Raw genomic sequence first — 12,781 nt, forward strand, 5'->3', positions numbered from 1 at the left:
TATGCCACACCTGTCAGGTGGATGGATTATTTTGGCAAAGGAGAAATGCTCACTAACAGGGATGTAAACACATTTGTGCACAACATTTGAGAGAAATCATATTTTTGTGCATGTGGAACATTTCTGGGATCTTTTATTTCAGCTCATAAAACATGGGACGAACACTTTACATGTTGCGTTTATATTTTTGTTCAGTGTAGATTACAGTAGCCTATTGTAGTAGGCGTGGTCGAGGCAGTCTATATAAATCGTGACGCCTCTAGTCTGGCGCTCGTTCTACTCGTCCCCACTCTGCAAAGGCTGTGTTTGTGTGCGCCACCGCTACCCGAGACGCGCCCGGCATCTTGAATAATAAAGTCGCACTGAGAACGGAAGGAATAGACCTACCAGGAACTTTTTAAGAGTAGCAATATCGAGTACGTGGACAAGATAAAGGAAAACGACATACACTGATTTTTTGCAGAATTACAGTTGGTGGTGATTTGAAGTTTGAAGATATGAGGATTCTACGAGTTGCGCTCCTGCTCGTCCATGCCTTTGGTAAGTATCAAGTTACACTTTTATATCTCAAGTCAGATTATATAGTTCCTTTTCTGTAGCGTTTATACTTTAACATTGAAAAAACTATTGGTGGTAATAGTTTATCCTAGACTTGATTCCTCCTAAGTGGTCATTTTCATATTCATAAGAGACAGGTATTGGAGTTACACTTGTTGACTGTAAAAAAGTGTGAACTTCTCTAGCATGACCTTCTGAGCACATCTCATAAACTTTTAAAAGAAGAGTCAACGATTTTCATAAGGTGGAGGCCAGCCTATGCTATTCAAGAACGAAGTATGGTCATCTTTCTATTTTAAAACATGCTTTATGTAACTGGATATACTTATTTTTAACGCATATTCTTGTACATTAGCTAACTGTCTGTCTATGCAACATTTTGTGTACCATAGCCAAGCAGGATTATAGTCTCCCCAGTACAGAATACTGTACGTGCATGAAGTTGTTGGGTGCCTCACAGTTCTTGGAGCTGAAATGCAACTATCCAGTTTTATAGGCTCACCTGGAGGGGCCATGGGGCCTCATGCAGGGCTGTCAGTCTAGAGACATGTTTCAACTTGCCCACTCAAACTCCTCAATTTTCTTGGCACCTGAATTAATTACTGTGTTGGAAAGTAAAGCTTTTGTTCCCAGTGAGCAAAAGTGCTTGAAAAGATGTCATTTCAACCAGTTTTGCCATTGAAATTATGTATTTTCAACCAGTGTTGCTCACTGGGTTAACTCCTCACAGTGCCAGTCAGAATCTAGTCTACATCTCTAAATCACAGACTACTGAATGGTGTAGCATCAATCAAAATGTTAATCTTGTGTTTCCTTGTGTTTTCCAGTGGTGTCGACGTTGGTGAGTGGAGCTGTGGTGGACAGGTATGAGAGTGAGAGGCCGCAGCAGCACACGGCAGTTATCAACCTGTTGGATGTCCTGAGCGACAGAAGGATGGAGGGAGGGATGGAGGAGAGTAACCACGGCGTGGAGGGTCCAGTGTTGGAGGATGAGGAGTACTATGATTACTACCATGAAGATGAAGAAGATGCCTCAGGGGACTATGAGGTGGAATTACCTCGAGGTATTTAATAACTCACTGTGATTTATGTTTGTTTATTGCTCTGTTGTAAATCCTCCTCCTATTGTTTATAGGTTCTGGAATCCTCACTGACACATTTGTTAGAATACCCTTTATAAACATGATTTATTACACTATTATCCATGAGTTTATCTGGCAGGTTGTCAGTCAGTTCCATTTTAACACCTGTTCCTATGTAACCCCTAGTTAAATTGACTGTATCGACCAGGTAGCCTAGCGGTTAGAGCGTTGGGCCAGTAACCGAAAGCTCGCTGGTTCGAATACCTGAGCCAACAAGGTGACAAATCTGTCGATGTGCCCTTGAGCAAGGCACTTAACCCTAATTTGCTCCAGGGGAGCCACACTACTATGGCTGACCCAGTGAAACAACATATTTCACTGCACCTATCTGGTGTATGTGACAATAAAACATGTATTCTATGAGATGTGTTGGCTAGATCCATGGAATCAGTTGATTAACCTTTCTTGTCTGTGTTCTTTTCTTTTTTAGTTGCATTGTCGACTAAACCTAAAGACCCATCGGCCATCTTGGAAGCTGAGAGGAAGAGGAGGAGAGGAAAGGGGAGGAAGAAGGGAAAGGGGAATAAGAGGAACCCTTGTCTGAAGAAGTATAAGGACTTCTGTATCCATGGCACCTGTCATTACCTGAGGGACATCAAAGCTCCGTCATGCATGTAAGAAACACCTCTCTATCTCTCTTTCTTTCTCTCTATCTCTGTCTCTCACTCTATCTCTCTCTCTCTTTCTCTAACTTTCGCTGTCGCTCTCTTTCTCTCTATCTCCATCTCTATCTCTCCAGAAGAACAATATGCCTTTTGTACTGTATGTTGCATGAATCATATCTCACCCCTCTCCCTCTCTCTCTCTCTCTCTCTCTCTCTCTCTCTCTTTCTCCTTGTGCAGATGTCGTCCCAGTTACTCTGGGGAGCGGTGTCACCTGTTCACGCTGGCTTCAGAGGGGAGGGACGTGGGAGGCTACAGCAGGACCACAGCTCTGGCTGTGGTGGCAGTGGTGTTGTCCTCTCTCTGTCTCACCATCATAGGCCTGCTGCTGGTGCTCAGGTCAGTACAACAGCCTTAATACACACACACACACACACACACACACACACACACACCAGTTGACCCACTTTTTTACCACTACTTCCTGGCATATTATCTAACACAGGGGGGTGTATAGAACCAGAGCAGCTGTATGACACATTACACATTGCATTATGCATCAGCTGGAGATTGACAAAGTCAGTATTGGCACTGTATTGTGGAAATGGGCCAACAGGAAATGAATTGTACACAACCTAATTGATTGTAGGAGAAAGGGAGATGAGGCTATAAAAAACATATGACAGGATAGTTCAGCATGGTCATAGTTCAGCATGGTCATAGTTTAGCGTTATTGTTCTCACCTCACAATAATTATGGGAACCACAGATGTTGTTCTTGTTGTTGATGTTGTTATTGTTCCAAAACAGTTCCAGGATCCACAGGTCTTAACCCTGTTGTTGTTTTCCTCCAGGTTTCACAAGCGAGGAGCGTACGACATACAGAATGAGGAGAAGGTGAAACTGGGGTCAGCGCCCAACCACTGAAGAGCTGGAGCGAAGGGTGAGTTACCAGGGAACCCCAAACTCCTCAGAGAAAATCCTCTCTTTTCAAGTCCTGAACTGAAATGTTAGATCCCCTCCTAAATTGATAGGAGTCAGACAGAAAGTAAAATGTTATCATAACTTTACTATACATTACAGTAGGATTGTGAAACAGAGGCTGGATTTAGATTGATGAAAGATTAGTCTGGGTTTTGTTTTCACACGGTCTGAGTGTTGAAGGAAACTGATCGCTCATTGTTTCTCCCTCTATTTCAGGACAGGATAGGGAAATTCTACCTCAAAATAGAAAAGAAGAAGTGAAAAAAAGCCAAGAGAGAACCCAGAGAGACTTGGAAGGTATGGCAGAGAGGGGGACTGGATGGGTGTGACCTGGACACATAGCCCCACCCCTTCTCACTGATGGACAGATGTGATTGGGTAGCTCAAGATTCTGCTGTAGGCCCTGCAACCTATCAGGAGAGAGCCTGCCTAAAACTGGAACTCTGACTGGCTGGGAGAAAAGACTGGAGTGGTGATGAGGATATGGAAGCTGAGAGGAAGAGGAGGAACATTTCTGTGCCCGTATCCACAAAGAGTCTCGGAGTAGGAGAGTTGAACTAGGATCAGTTTTGCCTTTAGATCATAATTAATAACATTATATGGACTGACCCTGGATCAGCACTCCTATCTGAGATGCTTTGTGGAGACGTCCCTGAATTCAGTGCTGCTTCTTGGCTGTGTTAAAAAAGACTACCGGGAGTCTCAGACTAAAAGGACACCATCTTCTCTTCTTCTGCCAGAAACAGAGAGAACCCTGGTCTTTCTTCAAAAGGAGTGTTGTTTTTACCAATCAGCATTTGTATTTTCCTGCACATGTTCGATCATTGTCGTTTTCTAGCGTACTGTAAAACTTTTATTTATACCATATATTTGTCTTTTAATTAATTTATTGATGTGATGTTGTTGCTGTATTTATGCAGATTTTTAACTGCTTCGTCCACCCAAAGATGCACTGCCCGTTTGTAAAGATTATCTATAAGGTCATCATTGTGTTTTTATATTTAAATGTTAGATCATATTTATTGATGAGAATTAAGATAAAAGGAATAAAAAATGTACAGTACTTTTGGAGAAATAGACATTTCAAAGTAAGAGTCCTCTTGGTCTCATAGGGCTACCTGATTGCTGACTGTGATATCAGCACTCTGTGCACAGGCTGCTGAAAACACACGCCACTGTGATTGGTTGGTTTGTTGATTCATTCAACAGCAGTGTGGTGTACTATACCAATGTACCACTGACAGGTCTCTTTGTGTGTACCATTATGACGTGGTTGCATTGGTCTTCTGTGTTTGACTCTGTAAAGAAGCCATACAAAACATCCAGACATAGAAGTGAATTGAATAGAACCTACTCTACTCTAGAATCCCAAAATATAGAATATAGGAAATATTCTAGAATGTTTATAATCTAGAATCCAGTTTAAATTGTCTGTATTACATTGAGGATGTGGAATAGATACAAGGCAAACGCTGGTGCCTTGTTGAGTCCCGACATTGTATCGAGTGTTGGAAGGTAGAAACACACAAATGGTGTAGTTTTTATTGTCTTTGAGAAACGAGTTGGACATAAATCTCCAAAAATGGTATCTCCAATTTTTGTTATTTATTTCTGTTACCATGCCAGTTAGTTGTGTTGTTTTAGAATGGTGGGTGTGGTTAGGGATATACTCAGTGATTTACTGTACTATAATACCCACTGAGATCCATGCTAAGATCATGTTGAAATGTGAATTCATTCAAGTGTTCAGGCTTTAAAAAACTAATAACCCTCCTCTAGAAAAACATCCTGGAAACAACCTGCAGTTTTGAAGGGATTTCTAGTCAAAAGGTTGTTGTTTTTTTCAGAAAATGAATAAAGCATTTTTTTCTCACATTTCCCGAAGTCATTGTATTATGCTTTCTCTGTGTCACTAAGGCTGCATTTACACAGGCAGAACAATTCTGATATTTATTTCACTAACTGGGCCTTTGACCAATCAGATCAGATCTTTTTCCAATAATTGGGCAAAAGATCAGAATTGGGCTGCCTGTGTAAACGCAGCCTATAGCTCATATCCATATCAGCTGCTATCTATACACTGATGAGTGTTTTAAACTCAGAATCATGATGCAACAAAGTTACCTCTAGACACTGATCTAATGTCAGTTTAGGGTCAGTTGTTTTGGATTGGAAGAAGGTCATCTTATTCAATATCTGAGGTGGTTAAAATACGTTTTTTACCTTAAGCTGCTCCTATCTGTTATTATAGGTTAATAACATTTCTATACTAATGGCCTAGGCTTCACCTTGATAGTTAAGGTCACCATTATTATAGCTATCTGGTTAACTTCCTGTGTTGAGTGTGTCAGTATGGCTTCACATTGTAATGCTATTTAAAAAGAGAGACCGATCTGGGACGACAACACTACTGTGTCCTTTTGGCCTTTCAGTCACTGGCTGTAATTATAGAAAGGATAATATTTGTGTTCCATTCCCCACCCCCCCTCCCTTTCACCCCTCCTCTCCTCCCTCCTTCCCCCCATGCTTCAGCTACTCCTTTCAACCAGAGCACCTGTATCCAGGCCAAGGGTCACCTTAAGGATGTTCAGCCGCCCTTGCAAGCGTTCTGAATTGTTCCCTCTTATGTAATTTCCTAAGTAACTTAAGTTTACTCTGAACTTCTTAAGAACATTTTCTCTTTCCATAAATCATCTCAACATGTGTTCATGCCAATGACATAATAGCTGGCAAAATCACAAGCAGATCTGGCTACCCAGCTACAAGGCTAGTGTATCCACAGCTGTTCTGCTTCGATCTACAGTAATCTAGTATATCCACAGCTGTTCTGCTTCGATCTACAGTAATCTAGTGTATCCACAGCTGTTCTCCTTCGATCTACAGTAATCTAGTATATCCACAAGTGTTCTCCTTCGATCTACAGTAATCTAGTATATCCACAGCTGTTCTCCTTCGATCTACAGTAATCTGCACATATAAGACTACGTAGTTATGATGACAGGACCACATCAGGCTCTCTGACAGATCAATCAGACATTACTAAGTGGCTAGTTACAGTGGGTGGGTGGGTGGGGGGGGTACATGAACCTGCTGCACACTAGCCAGGAACAGGAACAGGAAGCCTTTGAGGGAGCAGATGTAGTTGGGACACCTGATCTGAGAGTACAACGCATCATTCCACTACACCACCACAGCATTAGTCACACAGCCAACAGATGGCACGTTCAGAGACGTTTACTACTACTGTAACATATGAGCAACTCTACTACCACTCCTGAATACGCGCGCACACACACAAGTGCGGGCGCACACAACACACACACACACACACACACACACACACACACACACACACACAAACACATAAACACACACAAACGCGCATGCATGCACACACACACACACACACACACACACACACACACACACACACACACACACACACACACACACACACACACACACACAAACACACACACGTGTGCAACAATACTAGAACACTTAATACTTCCACCACTGAGCACCTCTGAATACCAACACCCCACAGAGCTCATGTAGAGCTCAGACCAGCCCCTACAGTAAATACCCTGTGGCTATACAACAATGCTGTGGTGCTGTGTAACATAACATCGTCTGGCTTAATGATCTGGTTTATGGCCTCAGCAGCCCTCATAGACAGAGACAGGTTGAGACTCAGCAGGACTCATAGACAGAGACAGGTTAAGACTCAGCAGGACTCATAGACAGAGACAGACTGAGAGTCAGCAGAACTCATAGACAGTGACAGGTTGAGACTCAGCAGGACTCATAGACAGAGACAGGTTGAGACTCAGCAGGACTCATAGACAGAGACAGACTAAGACTCAGCAGGACTCATAGACAGAGACAGGTTGAGACTCAGCAGCTCATATACAGAGACAGGTTGAGACTCAGCAGAACTCATAGACAGAGACAGACTGAGACTCAGCAGGACTCATAGACAGAGACAGGTTGATACTCAGCAGGACTCATAGACAGAGACATACTGAGACTCAGCAGGACTCATAGACAGAGACAGGCTGAGACTCAGCAGGACTCATAGACAGAGACAGGTTGAGACTCAGCAGGACTCATAAACAGAGACAGGCGGAGACTCAGCAGGACTCATAGACAGAGACAGGTTGAGACTCAGTAGGACACATAGACAGAGACAGACTGAGACTCAGCAGGACTCATAGACAGAGACAGGTTGAGACTCAGCAGAACTCATAGACAGAGACAGACTGAGACTCAGCAGGACTCATAGACAGAGACAGGTTGATACTCAGCAGGACTCATAGACAGAGACATACTGAGACTCAGCAGGACTCATAGACAGAGACAGGTTGAGACTCAGTAGGACACATAGACAGAGACAGACTGAGACTCAGCAGGACTCATAGACAGAGACAGGTTGAGACTCAGCAGGACTCACAAACAGACACAGACTGAGACTCAACCAACTGTTACTCACACAGTGAAATCACCTCCTGTCCGGATGCTGATGCTGTTGGTGTGTGTGTGTGTGTGTGTGTGTGTGTGTGTGTGTGTGTGTGTGTGTGTGTGTGGGCGACCTGCTTCCCCCAGCCATGGGCCTGGCTATTTGATGTGGGGTCTTTGTTGGTTTAGGGACCCCTCTGGAATGCAGTGAGGGTGAGAGGGTCGGAGAGATGAACCCCTCTGGAATGCAGTGAGGGTGAGAGAGTAGGAGAGATTAACCCCTCTGGAGTGCAGTGAGAGTGAGAGGGTAGGAGAGATTAACCCCTCTGGAATGCAGTGAGAGTGAGAGGGTAGGATAGATGAGGGGGGTGGTGTTAAATGGTTACGTGTACGGCAGTATGGGTCCCCTAACAGTCAATTGTAACATATGAGCAACTCTACTACCACTCCTGAATACGCGCGCACACACACAAGTGCGGGCGCACACAAACACACACACACACACACACACACACACACACACACACACACACAAACACATAAACACACACAAACGCGCATGCATGCACACACACACACACACACACACACACACACACACACACACACACAAACACACACACGTGTGCAACAATACTAGAACACTTAATACTTCCACCACTGAGCACCTCTGAATACCAACACCCCACAGAGCTCATGTAGAGCTCAGACCAGCCCCTACAGTAAATACCCTGTGGCTATACAACAATGCTGTGGTGCTGTGTAACATAACATCGTCTGGCTTAATGATCTGGTTTATGGCCTCAGCAGCCCTCATAGACAGAGACAGGTTGAGACTCAGCAGGACTCATAGACAGAGACAGGTTAAGACTCAGCAGGACTCATAGACAGAGACAGACTGAGAGTCAGCAGAACTCATAGACAGTGACAGGTTGAGACTCAGCAGGACTCATAGACAGAGACAGGTTGAGACTCAGCAGGACTCATAGACAGAGACAGACTAAGACTCAGCAGGACTCATAGACAGAGACAGGTTGAGACTCAGCAGCTCATATACAGAGACAGGTTGAGACTCAGCAGAACTCATAGACAGAGACAGACTGAGACTCAGCAGGACTCATAGACAGAGACAGGTTGATACTCAGCAGGACTCATAGACAGAGACATACTGAGACTCAGCAGGACTCATAGACAGAGACAGGCTGAGACTCAGCAGGACTCATAGACAGAGACAGGTTGAGACTCAGCAGGACTCATAAACAGAGACAGGTTGAGACTCAGCAGGACTCATAAACAGAGACAGGCGGAGACTCAGCAGGACTCATAGACAGAGACAGGTTGAGACTCAGTAGGACACATAGACAGAGACAGACTGAGACTCAGCAGGACTCATAGACAGAGACAGGTTGAGACTCAGCAGGACTCACAAACAGACACAGACTGAGACTCAACCAACTGTTACTCACACAGTGAAATCACCTCCTGTCCGGATGCTGATGCTGTTGGTGTGTGTGTGTGTGTGTGTGTGTGTGTGTGTGTGTGTGTGTGTGGGCGACCTGCTTCCCCCAGCCATGGGCCTGGCTATTTGATGTGGGGTCTTTGTTGGTTTAGGGACCCCTCTGGAATGCAGTGAGGGTGAGAGGGTCGGAGAGATGAACCCCTCTGGAATGCAGTGAGGGTGAGAGAGTAGGAGAGATTAACCCCTCTGGAGTGCAGTGAGAGTGAGAGGGTAGGAGAGATTAACCCCTCTGGAATGCAGTGAGAGTGAGAGGGTAGGAGAGATTAACCCCTCTGGAGTGCAGTGAGAGTGAGAGGGTAGGAGAGATTAACCCCTCTGGAGTGCAGTGAGAGTGAGAGGGTAGGAGAGATGAACCCCTCTGGAATGCAGTGAGAGTGAGAGGGTAGGATAGATGAGGGGGGTGGTGTTAAATGGTTACATGTACGGCAGTATGGGTCCCCTAACAGTCAATTGTTGCTGGATCTGACATTGCTGACTCATAAACAGTCAAATAAAAACAGTCCTGTCCCGGTGAAGTTAAGTACACGTCACACAGTTGAAGTTCTAGCTAAAGGTTCAGATTAGGTTTTTTCTTCAGATTCTTTTGACACAGACATTGGCGACAGGGAGGGAGAACTGGTTGAAGCCAGAAATTCAGCTGCAACATGCAGGGTGTGTCTCATGGAATCAGACCAAGACTGTTCTGCTTAAACCATTATGTTGAGCAATAGGGAGAGTGTTGTGCTCCATTTGGAATCAATGCAGCATTGGAAACTGGAACAACCATTTCTAAGATGGACGCAGTGCAGCATATCCGAGGCTGTCATTGATTTGTACTGTAACATCTGCTATCGTTATTAAGCTGTAAATGGCTTTGACAGAGTTTAGTCAAGCTATTGCTGAGTAGTACATTGATTACTCAGCGTGTGTGTGTGTGTGTGTGTGTGTGTGTGTGTGTGGTGTTGTCATATACAGTAGTGGAACCTCACATAAGCCTGTCCTCACAGAAATAGTTGAGTGTAGTCATGGTCACATAGCTAGATGCTATTCCAGGGACTGACAGACAGACAGGCAGGCAGGAGAGACACACGCTCCCAGAGAGACAGAACTAGATAGAATCTTCTATGGCTTCTCTATGTCTCAGAACACTGATGAGTGAACGGTCTAGTCCTGGAGTCAACTAATCATGCTCATCCACCTCCAGTTGAATCAGGTGTGTTAGTATGGTGACACACAAACAGGCTACGGCAGCTAATGTTCCCACAACTATCCTTGTTTATGAGGGTTCTGAGACGGTTTCACTCGGACAAATTACAGGAGAATCTAGCCACATCGCTCTCTGGTGCACATTCCAATCCTCCTAGTCCTATGTCATCTTGGTCAGTCTTAGCCACGGTCACAGTCCTGTTGAAATTACTAAGTTACTAAGCAAGCAAGTGTGGTTGATTAATCGGGTTCAGGCAATTCCTGTGTGTTTGAGTGTGAGTGTGTGTGTTTCAAGTTTCAAGTTGGGTAGGCTAGCGATTAAGAGTGTTGGGCCAGTAACCGAATGCCCGAGCCGACTAGGTGAAAAATCTGTCGATGTGCCCTTCAGCAAGGCACTTAACCCTAACTGCTCCTGTAAGTCGCTCTGGATAAGAGCGTCTTCTAAATGACTAAAATGTTAAAATGTAAATGTAAGTTTAAACACTTATTCACCACAGGATACAATAATAATAATAATAATATAGATAATATAGATAATAACAGAATAAATAATCAAACATTTAAGTAAAAATAAAGGCCCCTTACACTTCAGTGTAAATTCTAGCAAAACGTATAGCGCATAGAATTAAAAAGGTATTGTCGGACATTATTCATTCTAATCAGACAGATTTTTTACATGGACAATACATTGGAGATAATATAAGGCAAGTACTGGAAACAATAGAACACTATGAAAAATCTGGGAAACCAGGCCTGCTATTCATAGTTGACTTTGAAAAGGCTTTTGATAAAGTACGACTGGAGTTTATATATAAATACCTGGAGCATTTCAATTTTGTAGAATCTCTTATAAAATGGGTTAAAATCATGTATAGTAACCCTAGGTGTGAAATAGTAAATAATGGCTATTTCTCAAAAAGTTTTAAACTGTCAAGAGGAGTAAAACAAGGTTGTCCACTATCGGCATATCTATTTATTTATTATGGCCATCGAATGTTAGCTATTAAAATCAGATCCAACAATAATATCAAGGGATTAGAAATCCAGGGCTTAAAAACAAAGGTTTCATTGTACGCTGATGATTCATGTTTTCTTTTAAATCCACAACATGAAACCCTCCACAGCCTCATAGAGGATCTAGATACACTACTGTTCAAAAGTTTGGGGTCACTTAGAAATTAAAATGTTTTGTCCATTAAAATAACATCAAATTGTTCAGAAATACAGTGTAGACATTGTTAATGTTGTAAATGGCTATTGTAGCTGGAAACGGCACATTTTTAATGGAATATCTACATAGGCATACAGAGACCCATTATCAGCAACCATCAGTTCTGTGTTCCAATGGCACGTTGTGTTTGCTAATCCAAGTTTATCATTTTAAAAGGCTAATTGATCATTAGAAAACCCTTTTGCAATTATGTTAGCACAGCTGAAAACTGTTGTGCTGATTAAAGAAGCAATAAAACTGGCCTTCTTGAGACTAGTTGAGTATCTGGAGCATCAGCAATTGTGGGTTTGATTACAGGCTCAAAATGGCCAGAAACAAATAACTTTCTTCTGAAACTCGTCAGTCTATTCTTGTTCTGCACCCCCTTTTGCCCTCAGAACAGCCACAATTCGTCGGGACATGGACTCTACAAGGTGTCGAAAGCGTTCCACAGGGAGGCTAGCTCATGTTGACTCCAATGCTTCCCACAGTTGTGTATACTATATATACTTCCACTATTACTACAGTATAATATATATACTACCACTATCACTACAGTATAATATATATACTACCACTATCACTACAGTATACTATATATACTACCACTATCACTACAGTATAATATATATACTATCACTACAGTATACTATATATACTACCACTATCACAATAGTATACTATATATACTATAACTATCACTACGGTATACTATACATACTACCACTATCACTAAAGTATAATACAGTGGCTTGCGAAAGTATTCACCCCCCTTGGCTTTTTTCCTATTTTGTTGCCTTACAACCTGGAATTAAAATGGATTTTTTGGGGGTTTGTATCATTTGATTTACACAACATGCCTACCACTTTGAACATGCAAAATATATTTTTTTGTGAAACAAAAGATTCCCTGCGGGAATCGAACCCACAACCCTGCCGTTGCAAACGCCATGCTATATCAACTGAGCTACGACAGAGCCTGGATTTGAACCAGGATCTCTAGTGGCACAGCTAGCACTGCGATGCAGTGTCTTAGACCACTGCGCCACTCGGGAGACTATGGTCCCAGCTGCCTTGAGATCATTGACAAGATCCTCCCGTCTAGTTCTGGGCTGATTCCTCA

The 12,781-nt window shown here is 43.2% G+C and overlaps 1 protein-coding gene across 1 annotated transcript; it reads left to right on the plus strand.

The window, feature by feature from the left end:
• Positions 1-285: 285 nt before the first annotated feature.
• On the plus strand, positions 286-5,161 carry LOC121545751 (proheparin-binding EGF-like growth factor). Its single transcript, XM_041856550.2, has 6 exons — positions 286-540; positions 1,386-1,622; positions 2,131-2,314; positions 2,544-2,702; positions 3,157-3,245; positions 3,503-5,161. Exons 1-5 carry the CDS (start codon positions 498-500, stop codon positions 3,227-3,229), a joined length of 696 nt encoding a protein of 231 aa, XP_041712484.1. The 5' UTR covers positions 286-497; the 3' UTR covers positions 3,230-3,245; positions 3,503-5,161.
• Positions 5,162-12,781: the final 7,620 nt, after the last annotated feature.

This window comes from Coregonus clupeaformis, chromosome 35 (genome assembly GCF_020615455.1).
Source record: "Coregonus clupeaformis isolate EN_2021a chromosome 35, ASM2061545v1, whole genome shotgun sequence".
Classification (NCBI taxonomy): domain Eukaryota; kingdom Metazoa; phylum Chordata; class Actinopteri; order Salmoniformes; family Salmonidae; genus Coregonus; species Coregonus clupeaformis.

Bases quoted from the DNA above. Each gene is read 5' to 3' on its own strand.
- LOC121545751 (XM_041856550.2), top strand. From the start codon at position 498: ATGAGGATTCTACGAGTTGCGCTCCTGCTCGTCCATGCCTTTG. The intron at 1,623-2,130 runs GTATTTAATAAC...TTTCTTTTTTAG, and splicing joins TGAGGTGGAATTACCTCGAG to TTGCATTGTCGACTAAACCT. The intron at 2,315-2,543 runs GTAAGAAACACC...CTCCTTGTGCAG, and splicing joins ATCAAAGCTCCGTCATGCAT to ATGTCGTCCCAGTTACTCTG.